General features: G+C 47.4%; 2 protein-coding genes across 5 annotated transcripts in view; both read right to left on the bottom strand.

The window, feature by feature from the left end:
• Positions 1-130: 130 nt before the first annotated feature.
• On the bottom strand, positions 131-9,916 carry slx4 (SLX4 structure-specific endonuclease subunit homolog (S. cerevisiae)). Its single transcript, XM_017458847.3, has 15 exons — positions 9,769-9,916; positions 9,154-9,544; positions 7,153-7,300; positions 6,834-7,014; positions 6,532-6,747; positions 6,245-6,450; positions 5,833-6,122; positions 5,445-5,646; positions 5,244-5,326; positions 5,014-5,160; positions 4,692-4,861; positions 2,322-4,420; positions 2,105-2,204; positions 1,296-1,562; positions 131-649 (listed from the first exon to the last, which is right to left on the bottom strand). The coding sequence occupies exons 2-15, from the start codon at positions 9,409-9,411 to the stop codon at positions 298-300; spliced, it is 4,719 nt and encodes a 1,572-aa protein (XP_017314336.1). The 5' UTR covers positions 9,412-9,544; positions 9,769-9,916; the 3' UTR covers positions 131-297.
• A 1,010-nt stretch (positions 9,917-10,926) lies between these two features.
• Positions 10,927-15,517, bottom strand: part of crebbpa (CREB binding protein a) — a 33,571-nt gene continuing 28,980 nt past the window's right edge. For all 4 annotated transcript variants that reach the window (XM_017458837.2, XM_017458838.2, XM_017458839.3 and 1 more), the window contains exons 29-31: positions 15,402-15,517; positions 14,561-14,842; positions 10,927-14,439 (exon numbers count right to left, since the gene is read on the bottom strand). The exon at positions 15,402-15,517 is cut by the window's right edge and continues 46 nt beyond it. In XM_017458837.2, coding sequence (XP_017314326.1) covers positions 12,226-14,439; positions 14,561-14,842; positions 15,402-15,517 — 2,612 coding nt within the window. In that variant the 3' untranslated portion in view covers positions 10,927-12,225. The remainder of the gene's footprint in view (positions 14,440-14,560; positions 14,843-15,401) is intronic.

The raw sequence follows: 15,517 nt of genomic DNA, 5'->3' as shown, positions 1-15,517 counted from the left end.
CAGCGGGAGGCAGGGCTAACTAGCAAGGCAATACTGGGCATCTTTAAAATGTAGAAACATTACATACTGCACCTTTAAGGGGTGGGGAAGTGTTGTTTAGGGAAAATAGGATGAAATAGATATTAAAGGAGAGTGTTAAGACATCTTTCTTTTAATATAATATTTAAACATCACATAAAAAAAAGAAACGTAACATGGATTAAAACCCTGAGAATTTTAATTATGCAGCTCAGAAAGAGGGCTCCACAGTAGTCCCTCTCACGCAGCTCATGCAGAGGGCTCTCATTTAATTGCACCTCAATCAACTGCCTTAGCTAGTTTTTTCCTCCCTCTTCCTGCTCCACGAGCTCTCCTGCGCGAAGGTGCCGGGTGGCCTTGCTTTGCTGTTGTGAAAGTGATGCACTGGGAGTCCAGGAAGTCCAGCAGCTTGGTGGTGCTCAGCCGGATACCTGCCGCCCGTAGCCCTGCCTTCAGCTCGCACAGAGAGAGCGGCTGGTACTGCAGCACGCGGCTGTATAGGGCCGGGTCAGACTGGATGAAGGAACGCACGGCCTGGAGTTTGTCCTTCTGGCGTACGGCCGCCTGAGATGCCGTGATACCATCACTGTCGGATCCGTCATCATCAGAGTCGCACATTTCCGGGTTGGATCTAGAGGAAGTGATCACACAGTAAAATATCAGTGCAAAACCGGGAAAAGAGGTCACTGTGTAAATTCATTTAAAATGAATCAACATTTTCTACATATTTAAAAGGAGATTTATATTTACATTGCTTTCAAGACACACTTCCTGGCTGAAAGAGTCTTGATTTAAGAAAAGTTGCGCATATATATACATATACACACACACATATACATATATATATATATATATATACATATATATATATATATATATATATATATATATATATATATATATATATATATATATATAATTATATATAATAAAAGCTAAAGTATGTCTCCTAAAAGTGACATTACATGTAAGTGGTTCATTTCCAGCAGGCATTTAGGGAAGTCACTCTTTTTCTGTGGATGAATACGTCATATCTTGAGTAGCAGAGGTATATTTCGATACAGTAAGAAGCCAGGAGTGAGTTAAATAATAAAAGAATTACGCACAAATATATTGTGGACTTTCACATTAATCCTGGGTTATATAATAAAAAATAAAATTCCCTCTTTAATATTCAAATGCATTCATTAGACATCCTACTAAACCTATAAAATACAAATGAACACACATGAATGTGAACGCAGCAGCTATGGTTGGTATCTGTGTGAGTGTTCCACCTTTCTGACTCGGCCGTGGAGGAGGTGTTGGAATCCTGAGATGCAGGTAACACATCATCCTCTTCTTCTTCCACCCCAAATTGCAGTTTCCTGGGTGAGACAGGAGGAGGCGCCGTGGGCTGTTTGAAGGCGACTGGAGCGGCTCTGGGACGGTTTTTGGGAGAAGTCTCCTCCTCAGAGCCGGAGCTCATCAGCTGGTGGGTGTACTGGTGGATCTCCTTCAGCTTCAGGACCATCTGCTTCTTAGGAAGGGGGCGCACGCCGTACCTAGTGTGGAACATGTGGAAACGGCGAACATTTAAGTTCGTTTAATTTCACGCTACACACACCTAGACCAAAACAGATGATCTGTAACCACACAGACGTAGATACCCGTTCTCCGTCACTCCAATGTTCCTTTTGAGTTTTGAAGAATATTATAATAAACTGTTGAGTTATTGATTTGCAAATAAAGTAATGCATTTATATTAAAACTTTATAAATATTTGTTGGAAAATGAGTTCTCTGTGACAGACAACCTGCTTCTTACTGTTGGGGTACTTTTAAATTTATATTTGCGCCTTCATTTTTTTTTTACTGAATGGACAATAGGAATTAATTTAGAGGAAGGAGGTGGGCCACATGTACGCTTGAGGCCATTTTTTTCCCATGTGCATGTTCACGTGTAGCGTCAAGGCCCACTTATATCGGAACGAAACGGCAAAGCACTTATCTGAAAACCGAGTGAGTGAAGTGCCCGCCCACCTCCACAGTGATTGGCTGTATGAACGAATGGGAGCGGTTAATTCTACGCAGCGCTTATAATTCACCTGGTCAGTCTGTTCTTAAGCTCGGGCGTGTCCATGTCTGAGAAGCTTGGCATGGGCGTGATGGGCACCAGTGGGACTTGATCCTTCTTCATGCAAGCCACTGAATAAGTAAGTAAATAAATACATACGATTATATTCCACACAAATCGACACCAGCCTTAAAATGGGTGCCAAAACTAACGCATCATCATCACAGGCCACACTGAGACTTTGTTACCTGGCGTTCTTAACTGAGACACTCTCTTGGTGAGAGCTGCTGCGCCCACTCTCTGAGAGAGAGGAAGAGCACCCACTTCCTCCACGTCCTCGTCGTCTTCCTTCCAGCTGTCCCACATCGCCGCATCAGGCAAGCTGTGGTTGTGTGGCGCTCCAGAATCTGGCAGGTTGCACTGAGCTCCATGTGCAGGAGGAGAAGAGAAAGTCTGCGGGGAAGCCGTCTCACCCTGTACACTTCGTTCTGGGGGACTAGTTTGGTCTCCACTTCTCTCCAGCTTCAGACTGAAGCATGGGCCGTGCTCGGCAACCGCTCGTCCCAGACCCCAGGAGTCATTGAACGCAATGGGTGGCTCATCGAAGACAAAGGACATGCCTTCCTCTATCACTTCAACCTCATTTGTTAGGCTAGGCCTTGTTTCCACTGGTTCCTTTTCCTCAAAGCTCATCTCCAGATCTCCAGTATCTCCAGGGTTATCACAGCGCTGGGACTTGGCAGGACTTTTGCTCGATTCCTTCTCTGATCGAGAGCTTCGTCGTGGGGAGGACGAGTTCTCTGACAGACTAAGACGGATGGATCCAAGTCCGCCCTCTTGACCTGCTCTTCTTCGAGTTCTCAGCTCGCTGTCTCCCAGTAATGGAGATCCAAGAGGGTTGAGACGCTGTAGACGAGGGTCTGAGTGGAGAGGAGTGCTGCTGCAGGGCTCGGAGGCAGAATTAGGATAAGCTCGATTTTCAGAGTCACTGTGTGAGGTCTTGGACCATCTGGAATAGGATGTGAGCTTCAGGAAAGCTGGAGATGGTTGGGAGTGTTCTCTATGAGGTTCTTCGAAGGAGTTTGAGCTTTTGGGGTTGTCAGAAACGGAAGAACAAGATCTGGGGAAGAGCCGAGTACGGCGCATGCTGCTGGAGGTCTGCGTCGAGTTGGTGCGGGTTGAAGGCTCCGGAGTCGCCGGGATTAACCATGAAACCTCAGCAGAGCCGTCCAAAACGCTCTCGTTGCTTACTCTGTCAGCTATGGAAGGCTCCGGATGCACAGAACTGGGGGTCTTGTTTGATCTTTCGGGAGAGAGTGGAACCAGTGTGGTTTCTTTAGCTTTAATGCGAGTGTAGAGCAGCCCGAGTCGCGATGGAGATGAGGTTGGTGGTCGGGGAGAGTGCCCATGTGAAGGGACTTGGTCAGGAAGGTCGTGATCCGTGTCATCGCTGGAGTCGGAGAGGACGATGAGCTCAGGCTGGCTGTGATTGGGTGCTGGAGCGGAGAGTCTGGGTTTGGTACTACTGGGTAGTGAAGGAGTTACTTCAAGCTGGGTTTTACCAATTGCATTCGGATTCTCCGGAGTCAGAGCCACTTGAACTACTTCGCTCTGATTCTGAGTCTCTGCTGGAGAAAAGCCGGTCACAGGGAACAGCGACCCGGCCGATTCCAGTGGAGGACTAACGGACAGATCGATCACTTCGCTGACTGAAGAAATGCGCCGCGAGGTGGGTGTAGTCTTCTGGTCCGAATGCAGAGTCTGTGTCTGAGACGGCTCTTTGTACTCTCCCTCTCCACAGGACTCGGAGAACAGACGGTCGTAGCTCCGGTCCAAAGTGCCACCCGGAACTCTGCTTTGGCGCACGTTTTTATTAGACCCAGAATTCAAATCAACATCAGCACTGCGGTGCATGTCTGTCTCCTCCTCCATTATGGCATTTTGCTTTCCTTCATCCCTCTTTCCTTCTGCACCAGAGCAGCTGTTCGCTCCCTTGTCTTCCTCTTCATCACCGCTCTCGGTACTCACATCCGCCTCAGCCCCCATCTTCCTTTGCGTGGCCGCGAACTCGTAAATTTCATCCAGCTCGTCCTCATCGACGATATCGTCTTTAATCTCTCCATCTCCTTCGCCCTCCTTCCCGCGGTCGGCTTTCCCGACTTTCTCGCGGTCGCCATCCTCGCGCTCCCACATGGAGCGGAGGAGCTCCAGGAACTGCGTATCAACTAGGCTCTGCTGGGGTTCTGGCTCATGAGTCTGGGAAGCGTCCCGTTCCTGTTCTCTTGGGTGGTCCCCTAGATTTCCAGTGTACTGCTCACACTGCTGCTGCAGCTCAGACAGACCAAACCTAACACACAATCAAACAGTGACAGTAAAGTGGTATAAAACAAGCCTGGATCAGGCTGATCTCTGACACTATCTCTGCCTCCCTCTTTTTCCTCAGTGGTTTTTGTCCTTTTAAAGTTACACGGTAAACTGTTGGTTCGGCTAAAATGAAATCTGCGCAATTTCCAACCTACCTCATCAGAGCTCTAAGGATAAAGCATGTGATCTATAAACACGAACAATACGTCATGGTCTAGCTGATCGCTGTGACATCACTGCAGCATCACACTGACCTCCGGGCTATCTGGAGTACGTCAGGAAGCAGGGTGTGTGTCGGGTGGCAAACAGCGGTGTACAGGTACTGCAGCAGAGCGTACACTGCCTCACCAGACACATCAGACAACAAAACCCTCTGAGCCTTCGGAAAGCCTTCCTCCTGCACACCAAAACCTGCATCATGGACCTGGACATGTGTTTAAAAAAAACAAACAAACAAACAAACACGTTAGGGAAATCTAGTCTTACAAAATCCTTCCTTTAACGATATTATACTAATAATGCTTGTGAGCCAAGCAAACCAGTTCTAATGCGTGCAAGACTTAACGGTGTATTTACCATGTGAGCCAGCAGAGGGCAGCGGGTGTAGAGCATGAAAGAGTGAGCGAAGTAGACGTTGCCGTTGTCCACCTGCAGCTGCACGTCACTGAGCTGAGGGTTGTTCACCATGCCGCCCAGATCAGCGCACAGCCTGGACACGCTCGCCTGAGACGGACGGCACAATCAAAGACAAATAGAGACTCTGCGTTCATCCTAAAAAGCACTGAAGGTTCGAGATGAAATGTTACCGAGTTTATACGAGGTCTCGGGGTTTCCGTAACTTCGGGAACAAATCCACTGAGAGGAGGTTCACCCGCGGCAGGGTCGTTATCTGTACAGCAGGGGGAGGGGGGAGCGAGAGAGAGAGAGAGAGAAAGGAGTCACCAGTTTCTGTCCTCTATGCAACAATCCTGTGATTAATCGAGCTCTTGGTGTATAGAAACTCTCACCGGTGGTGTATCTGCACTGTGTGAGCGTCATGCCCTCCTCAGCCAGGTCCACCAGGTCGGTCAGGGCCTGCGTCCCGGGCGTGTCCAGACTCGGGGTGGAAGGGTAACATGGAGGTGAAGCAGACGCTAGGTGCTGTTCTGGAGCCATGCCAGATTCTGAAGCTGCTGCATGATGAATCTCTGACGATGGGGATTTTTCCTTCTGCGTGGAAACCAGAAATTATAACTGGCTACAAGCTACAACTATAACTATAAAAAGCCACACTTTCATTCTACATTAAAGTCGATGAAGTTACTATTAAGGGTTCCTGGAACTGGAAAAGTTCTAGGAACTATTAACACCAACTCTTATTCTTGTGGGGTGTTTTTGTCCAAGAACGTGTCACACCTCTGCTCCGATCCAAGGCTGTACGAACGCCCCGAGGTCTGCAGCGTAAAACTCCGAAAGCAATGCCGGTCCTCCTCCGGGCAGCGCGCTCTTCAGCCAGAGGAGGGTGTGTGTGGAGAGGGCGGAGGGCAGCAGGGTCGGGGTGGGAGGAGTAGGAGGTCTGGGGATGAGTAGCAACGAGGAGACTCGCTCCTGGATCCGGTTCTGAGCGGCCTGCGGGTCCTGCACCAGGAGGAGGGGAGGGGGAGCGTCCGGGGCACCTTTCCGCCTCTTTCCTCCTCGACTCTTACCTGAGCAAGAACGATTTAAACCTCAGATGGGAAGAGAGCGCTGAAGAGCACCGCGTTTGGAATGCACAAACTTTCCTTTCTCTGTTGTGGTATAAATGTGATAAGGTACAGGGAAAACTCACCTGCTCCAGCTCTTGACAGCTGCTCCTGTATAATTCTCTCCTCCTTCTCCTGCTCCAGCAGAGAGCGAGACAAGGCCAGAGCCACCATGGTGTCTTCATCCATGCGTGGCGCTTGTTTTCTGGCTTTCTTCCTCACAGGCATACCGGACTCTGAAGCACCACCACCACCGCCGCCGCCTCTTCCTCCTCCTCCTCCTGCCTGCTGCCTAGACACAAGAGAGAACGACAGAAGCGTGAAATCTTGACCTTGTACAGCATTACCTGCTGTTTTGGACTAAACCATTTACCCGTTCTCGCGTTCGGCTGCTTGTCTCTGCAGGGCTCGCAGCAGCTCAGCCGGAGACACGCCCATGCTCGCAGAGCAGCGCTTTAGGTGTGTGGAGCGGGTCTTTTCGGACTTAAAGCCCCGCCCACAAATTGGGCACTCGGGTAAGCGTGGACGAGGATTAGGACGAGGAGGAACGCGGTGCTGTGAGGTGCTGCTCTCACGCTCATCAAGACACCTGAATCCAAGCAAAAGGGAGCAAACAAGTAATGCTGTATTCATCGTAACGCCAACACACGGTTCAGGAGACGTTCAGTTCGTTACCGGTTGATGTGCTGAGTGCGCAGCTGATGGCTCATAGCTGACAGGTCTTTGTAGCAGAGCTGGCAGAAGAACACGCCTCTGTCCTCTACGTCCACTACAGCCTGGCTCTCAGCCTCGCGGTCTGACTCCTGCTGTAATCTCTGAGCCAAGAACTCGTCGCGTTCCTGTTTCTCGACAGGCCCTAAAACACAAGCGCGTCCGTAATAACTCCATCTACACTCCGGCATAGCGTTTAATACATGCCAGATTAGCTCTCGTCGCATTTCTCCTAAAAAAAAACCTCGTAAATATTATGTGCTGGGGGTTGATCTGATCTTACCTTGCACAGGGAGCGACTGCGTCTCGGCAGGCCGCACGGCAGATTCCGCGCTCGCCGCTTCCTCGGTGTGCACGAGGCGAGGCGGAGTCACTCTCTTGAACCGCTGCATCCTGCTGAGCACTATTTCCTTCGCCCGCATCTTCTGCTCCTACAAATCAAAATCAACATGACGTTAGGTCATCAGGAGAACAACGTGGAATCAGGATGCGACATACAATACTCGACAGTACAGAGGCTTTGTAAACAGTAGTAATGGTATACCGTGGCGCTTCAAAGTTTGTGATCCCTTTAGAATTGTCAATATCTCTGCAGTAATATGACCTAAAACGTCATCAGATTTTCACACAAGTCCTACAAGTAGATCAAGAGAACCAAATTAAACAAATGAGACAAAAATATTATACTTAGTCATTTATTTATTGAGGAAAATGATCCAATATTACATATCTGTGAGGGTAAAAGTATGTGCACCTTTGCTTTCAGTATGTGGTGTGACTCCTTGTGCAGTAATAACTGCAGATAAACGTTCGGGGGAACTGATGATCACATCGGCTTGGAGGAATTTTATCCCGTTCCTCAGTACAGAACAGCTTCAACTCTGGGATGTTGGTGGGTTTCCTCACATGAACTGCTTGCTTCAGGTTCTTCCACAACATTTTACCTTGGATTAAGGTCAGGACTTTGGCTTGGCTGTTCCAAAACATTAACTTTATTCTTCTTTAACCGTTCTTTGATAGAACGGCTCGTCTGTTTAGGATCATTGTCTTGCTGCATGAACTACTTTCTCTTCAGATTCAGATGGGATAGGGTTCTTATGCGTTTCTTTCTCCAAACATAACGCTTCTCATTTCAACCAAAAATGGCCTCATTCATTCATAAATTATTGTTTCCAACAGCCTTCTGGTTTGTCCACATGATCTTTTGCAAACTGCAGAGTGGCAGTAATGTTCTTTTTGGAGAGCGGTGGCTTTCTCCTTGTAATCCTGCCACGCACACCATTGTTGTTCAGTGTTCTCCTGATGGTGGACTCATGAACATTAACATTAGTCAATGTGAGAGAGGACTTTAGATGTTTAGAAGTTACGCTGGGTTCCTTTGTGACGTCGTGGACGATTACACATCTTGCTCTTGGAGTGATCTTTGTTGGTCTCCTCTCCTGGGGAGGGTAACAGTGGTCTTGAATTTCCTCCACTTGTACACAGTCTGACTGTGGATTGGTGGAGTCCAAACTCTCTAGAGATGGTTCTGTAATCTTTTCCAGCCTCAGTAGCATCAACAACTCTTTTTCTGAAGTCCTCAGAAATGTCCTTTGTTCATGCCATGATACACTTCCACAAATGTGTTGTGAAGATCAGAGTCTGATACATTTCTGTTCTTTAAATAAACAGAGCGCTCACTTACTCACACCTGAGTGTCACTGCCATCCCATTGATTGAAAACACCTGACTTTCAAATTAACACCTCACTTTCAAATTAACTGCTAATCCTAGAAGTTCACATACTTTTACCACTCACATGTAATATTGGATCATTTACCTCAATAAATAAATGACCAAGTATAATATTTGTCTCTCATTTGTTTAATCGGGTTGTCTTTATCTACTTTTAGGACTTGTGGGAAAATCTGATATTCTTTTAGCTCATATTTATGCCCAAACTTTCAAGCTCCACTGCACGTTCATCTTCAGTAAGCGCTTCGGAGCCAGAGCCGTGCACTCGTTCAAACCGAGGGACCATCTAGAGTCATAAATAAACCTATTGGCATGCGTTTGGGAGCTGGGAGGAAACCATAGAACCCGGAGGAATCCCATGCGGAAACATGCGAAACTCTTCGCAGAGCGTAACTCGAGCTCAAGATCAATCCGTGGACCCTGGAGTCCAATAAACCAAGCAACAAAATAAGTATCTCATACAGACATCTTGACATAAGACGTAATGAACAGATATAAGAACAGTGGGAAAAGATATGCGTGTATAGAAGAACCCCTCCTCCTCAGTTACCTTTGGTTCCCCTCCTTCATTTCCAAGTCCATCAGTACGGCTCCTGTCTCTAGCTTCACTCGGAAGTCCTCCCTTCTTCTCCCTTTTCCTTTTACAGGGCGCTTTGCTCCAGCTCTGGATCCGAGACCCAGAGTCTTCATCTTCTCCTTCATCCTTCGCCACTGTTTTCTTCTCATCTCCAGACTCTCCACCTTTCCGTCGAACTCTCTTCAGGAGCCGAGAGCAGAGGAAGGAGAAGTCCTGGTCCGAGTCGTCCATGAGAAGGCTCAGGCGTAGAATGACGTCACGCCATCATAATGTTCATTTCCAAGCTCCAGTGAAGAAGATCGGACCGTCAAAGCTGGACGTGTAGCATCAGATTAATCTGACATGTCCTCGCATACCCTGTGGACTAGAATGAATACAACACAATATAATTCATTAATACAACACAAAATACTGTTTATTTATAAGAACGTTTATCCAGCTGACAAATCTAACGAAACTCGCACGCGCTGTTTGTTTATACAAAAATAACTCAGACGAAAGCCGCCATTTTACCTTTAAACATATTTTTTTTCGAAAGCCGCCATTTTACCTTTAAACATAAATATATATTCGAAAAATATCATTTACCTTTAAATATCGTCTGCGAAAGCCGTGATTTTAACTTTAAATACCCTAAATGTAAAAATATATCGCTATTTTCAGTGCGTCTAGTTCCTGTTTTTTTTTTTCAAACGCCTTCCATTCAACCGCCTCTCCAAACTTCCGGTGACGTGTTTCCGTCGCATGGTTAATACGTCACGTTACAACGTATTGAACTCGACAAACTCAAAACGCTTCGAATCTACAGAACTTGTTTTAAAAAATTAAGATTTAAACTTGTTCACAAAAGCTAAAATGTTTTAAAAATACTTTTAGTATGAAAGAAATCATAAACGTTCCTAAAATTACAAATGCCCAGGGACTTCGTTCATTTGTATTCTGAACATCCACGTAAAAAATATATATACATATAATAATAAACGTATTTTTTTAATTAGGTAAAAGGAAGAAACAGTGACTCATTAGAATCGACTCGCTCAAGAACGACACGATAGTGCATGTGATTAGACATGCTATATATGATTACTTCGGCAGTCGACACTGTAGAGATGATGCTGAATTACAGTGAGAAACACTCCTGCTAGAAGATAAAACGGAGCATTAAATTCTTGATTCTGATTGGTCAGAAGGTGCTGGTTGATTTTTTCTAACAGCAGATCTGACGGTAGTTTTGGCTACAAGGCGAATCAGGATTATATTAACATGCGTTATAATAGGTTATTGTTTCTGTAGTAGCAACTTTCCCAAGGACTTCTATAAGTTTTCCATCAGGAGACGTTTATCTAACATTTATGGAAGGAGTCTCCTGTGTCAGTGCTTTGTAACAGTGTTTTCCAGTTTGTTAATACGCCAAGCTGCATTTCTTTCCTTATAACCGCAAAGAAGGAAGAAGAAGAAGAAAAAAGATTGGCAGGTGAGGTACCAACTGTTTACAGCTACTACAACTTAAGTGGTAACAGGAATTAACTAAACAAAAATTTTTCGTGGACATTCCACGAGCGGTAACGGTAACTCCGCTTTGAATCGTTGATGATTTTCCTACGACAGAACACGTCCAAGTGTTTCGTTCCTTACTTGTAACATGTACACGGTTACATAAACATTTAAATATGGATCCGTATTCACCCTGGCGCTAAATGGCAAGCTACGACGGGTTAAAATGAGAAATAAAAAAACCCAGAAGGATTTGATCTGTTGCACACAGTTTATTTAACAATATGGTATATAAGTAAGAAATAAGTTTTTTAACCAGTTTATACAGTGATTCCATTTTCTCTTCCTTATATTTATAGTACTTTGCTTAATAACTTGCATGATTTACATTAAGAGGAAAAGTGGAGCCCCGATTCAAGTTTGTGTGTGAGAGGAATGAGGGTCGATAGCAGGACTCTCAGTGTTCCCAAAAAGCAGTCAACCAGTGATCGCTCATTCCAAACCCACTCAGCTTGGGAAGGGGGGAGGGTGGGGGCTCCCTCACCTCTCGCTTTATACTTATAGATCTGCATCACAAAATTAGGACCAAAAAAACCAAAACAAAACAAAACAAAACAAAACAAAAAATCCAAAAAAAAGCAACAATTTTCTACATCTGTGAGACAAATTTCTGGGTCCAGGCCAGTGAGATGTCATCTGGTTTTGCACATCCATTCAGGGTTGTTGCCGTACTGTGTTTCTGATGAGCTTTTGTGTGTGTGTGTGTGTGTGTGTGTGTGTGTGTGTGTGTGTGTGCCCAGTTATGTCTATCAACACAAACAAGTAGTTCTCCTCAAAAAGACTTCACAATGAGGAAAGGAGGGTTATCCTCCGAAACGTAGATCTGGAAAGAACGGAAAAAAAGGGAAAGAAAAAGAAAAAAAAAAACAAAACAAAAACAGAAACAGTACAACACTAGAATACAATCGTCAGGAAAGATGAGAGCAGAGAAAACATTGCCCAAATTCCCAGACAAATAATTTTTTACAGTCTTTAAACACAAATGTTTTTAAAGTTAGACAGGGTACAAAATAAAAATGTATGAATAATATAATGAACCTTTGTAAATTTTCTTTTAAAAAAAAGAACAGGCATGAGACCATACCCCAAAAAAAAACCCTGAAAACAAAAACACCAAAAAAATTGTTCTTTTTTTTTTTTTTTTTTTTTTTTAAACAAAACCATGACCATGTACGGTCTGAACCAAAAAATATATTCTTTGTAATTTAAATCATTTTAAACAAGACATTTTCTAATCCCTCAACTCAAAGGAAGAAATCTCAGTCTTTAGGAAACAACATTCCTGCATTTGCTGACTTCTTTTTTTTAATTATTATTATTTAGGTTTTTTTTCCTTCTTCTTCTTATTATTACATTTCAGGAACTTTTTACATGTCAGTACAAAAAAATTATTTATAGAGGAAAAATGTGGGAGAAAAAGGAAGGAGGAGCCAAAAATAGGAAAAGCTGGGAGCACTTTTTTTGGGGGGGGGGGGGGGGTCGCTGAAAATGCTACAACCTCTCCACAAATTTCTCCAACGTGTCTCCTGTGGTATCTCCGACCATGGCTAGGTCGGTGGGCAGGCCGCCACGGCCCGGCGCGTTGAGCTGCGAGAGCATGGTGCTCTGCTCAGATGTGCCCAGGTGCCCCTGCTGCTCCAGGGTGGCGCCAGCGGGCAGGGGTGTTCCCAGGCCAGGGTGAGGCGAGGCGGAGTGGGGTGAGGGCTGCGGCTGGACCTGCGGCGAGGGGCTGGAGTGCTGCTGCGATGGTGGTCGTGGGGACTGCACAGGTGCTGGAGAGCGAACCTGGCTACCCAGCGTGCTGCCTGGCATGGGCTGTCCAGGTAGCAGGTGGCCTTGCGGACTCATAGGGTTTGGTGGTGCCGGCGAGCCCATCTGGGTCTTGAGGACTGCCTGCTGCTGCTGCTGTTGCTGCTGCTGCTGTTGTTGGAGCATGCGTTGGTGGATCAAGGTCTGTGTAGCATCCAATCCTGACTGCCCCATTTGTGGCATTGGCGGAAGTTGGCTCATGGGTCCACCAGCGCCTAGCATTTGTTGTTGGTGTTGCATGCGAAGTTGCGAGTAGCTGGATGCAGCACCCTGCGCTTGAGGGAACTGGCCATGCGCTTGAGGCATCACACCCTGTTGCTGCTGCTGCTGCTGCTGCTGTTGCTGTTGTTGCTGTTGTTGCTGCTGCTGCTGTTGATGGCGCATCAGCTGCCGACGGTACAACTCTAGCTGCGCTGGGCTCATCTGTTGACCCTGCGCTGGGCCGAGAGCCGCCATGCCTTGTGTGTTTGGCTGTTGAGGTTGTTGCGTTGGCATGCCAGGTCTTTGGACACCCTGCAAGGCTGCCATGGCTTGCATTGTGGGCTGCATGCCCTGTTGTTGCTGCTGCTGTGGCTGGCTGGCATACTTCGCTGTCCTCTGCTTGATGAAAGCTGCCATGAGCTGCGGGTTGGACTTGAGGATGTTAAGCACCTGCTGCTGTTGCTGCGGTGAGCTGGGAGACTTGAGTGTGCGCAGAAGGTCTTGCAGGGCATTCGGTGCGATGGCTGGAGGTCTCTGGGGTGCTTGGGGTGGCCGCTGGCCCTGCGCAGGCACCATCATGCGCTGCGAAGGCTGCTGAGGCATCATGGGCCTCTGCATTGGCATGGCTTGCTGTGGGCCTTGCGGCGCCTGCTGCTGCTGTGGCTGCGGTTGAGCCGCCTGCTGCATTCCCGCTTGCATTCCCGCTTGTGGCCACTGGCCCGGCGGCATGCCTTGCATGACCTGCTGTCCCCGAGGTCCCACCATCTGCATAGGAGGCTGCATGGCGCCCGGCATACGCTGCTGTGCTTGCTGGTGGTTCATGGCCAAGCCGTTTACAGCCATGCGGTAGTTCTGGCTCTGCTGGGCCTGCGCCATCATCTCGATCTTGCGTGCCATTTGGACGGCAGCAGCAGGCGGGTGCTGCGGTTGCAGTGGCGGCTGCTGCTGCTGTTGCTGCGGTTGCTGATGCTGCTGCGGTTGGGGTTGGGGGAGTGGAGACGGCTGTTGGTGCAGCGGTGAAGCCTGCGCACTTGATTTACCCTGGGATACTTGCTGGCCATTGCGGGGGGCAGCAGGATACGTGGGAGACATGACACCGGCGTTGGGCGTGGTTGGCTGGCTAGGAAGGAGGGGCTGTGGCGTTTGGGGCGTGTTTGGCTGCTGCTGCGGCGGCTGCTGGTGTGCTGTGGGGGTGCCCGGAGCGGCAGAAGGCGGAGGGGACGGCAGGCTTTGGGGTCCGGCGCGGCCTTGCATGGTGGCCATGCGCCGTCGCATCATCTGGGCCTGCTGGAGGCGGTGCTGCAGCTGCTGCTGCCGCAGCTTGTGCTTAATGTTGAGGCAGAAGGGCACAGGGCACTTGTTCTCCTGGCAGTGCTTGGCATGGTAACAGCAAAGCGCGATGAGCTGCTTGCAGACAGGGCAGCCTCCGTTGGTCTTGCGCTTACAACCCTTGGTGTGCTGCACCACCCGCTTCATCTTCTGGCAGGACGGAAGTGAGCAGTTGGCGTTGCGACACTGACAGGCATGCACCAGGGACTGGATGCAGCGCTGGATGCTCAGACGCCGGCTCTCCTGCGGGCTCTTGGAGGCCTCGCCACTCTGACTGTTGCTGTCGTCATCCAGACCGAGACCCCACTTGACCATCTGGTGTTCGTGGCCCTTAGTGTTGTAGCAGTTGATGCACAAGTCGAAGTCCTAAAAAGGAAACACAATGGAGGAGATTCATTCTCACTGAAGATGACCACATGTAAGGAAATACTAACCCTAACTCCCAAACTGACACCCCCCCACCCCTCTCCCTTTCACGGTCTCGGACCTCGCAGACGGTGCAGTGCCAGCGAGTCTCCACGTGGTGCTTGCACTCGTTGCAGGTGTAAACGAAGCGGTCCTGGCCCTGGTTGTGCAGCTCGACCAGCATACACATGGTGCTCCACTTGCAGCGGCGCAGAGAGCTGAACTCCCAGTGTTTGTCCCTCGCCAGCGTCAGGAACGCGTCTCGGCCGTCCATCAGGTCGCAGGAGAGCAGCGGGTCAGGGTCCATTATGGGCGGCAGCGTGTTCATCATGGGCCCGGAGTGCAAGTGGATCACGAAGAAAACCTAGAGGGGAGGAAACATTGAGCTTTAACGACAACTGCAAGCACGTACAACACGACAAGTAAGACGGTAACTATTACAACAAGCCTCCAAATAATACATATACATACATACTATATTTATCATATATACACACATACACACAACCGGCAAAAGTTTAGACACTCATTCTTTATTATTATCCCCCTCGCCCCACATCAAAACTCTGGAATAACACAAATGGAATTATGGGGATTATGCTATGATTAAAAAATCCAAAATAAATCAAAATCATTTTATATTTTAGCATCTTCGATGTAGATGCCCTTTCTGTCTAGAATTCTGGCACAATTATATTTTTGTCTACAACATCGACTTCAAACGCTTAATCTCACACCTTCAGATCAAAAGGTTTCTAAGATCATGAGAAACATTTCAGTCGAGTGTCCACAAACTTTTGAATGGTTGAGTGTGTGTAATATTATTTATATATATATATATATATATATATATATATATATATATATATATATATATATATATATATATATATATATGCATGCAAACTGCTGATAAGCCACACCTCTTTGTGTTTCTCCATGGTGGCATAGAGTTTCTGGGATAGGTCATTGGCTACATTCGGCATCCCAGGCTTCTTCTTATTGGCTCGACTCACGCTGCTCTTATTCTTATTGGTTT

This window comes from Ictalurus punctatus, chromosome 27, assembly GCF_001660625.3.
Source record: "Ictalurus punctatus breed USDA103 chromosome 27, Coco_2.0, whole genome shotgun sequence".
Classification (NCBI taxonomy): domain Eukaryota; kingdom Metazoa; phylum Chordata; class Actinopteri; order Siluriformes; family Ictaluridae; genus Ictalurus; species Ictalurus punctatus.
Note: the sequence above shows the minus strand (reverse complement) of the source record. Positions and strands in the feature narration are given on the sequence as shown.

Bases quoted from the DNA above. Each gene is read 5' to 3' on its own strand.
- slx4 (XM_017458847.3), bottom strand. From the start codon at position 9,411: ATGGACGACTCGGACCAGGACTTCTCCTTCCTCTGCTCTCGGCTCCTG. The intron at 6,748-6,833 runs GTAACGAACTGA...GCTTGGATTCAG, and splicing joins CGCACTCAGCACATCAACCG to GTGTCTTGATGAGCGTGAGA. The intron at 4,862-5,013 runs GTAAATACACCG...ACACATGTCCAG, and splicing joins GCCCTCTGCTGGCTCACATG to GTCCATGATGCAGGTTTTGG.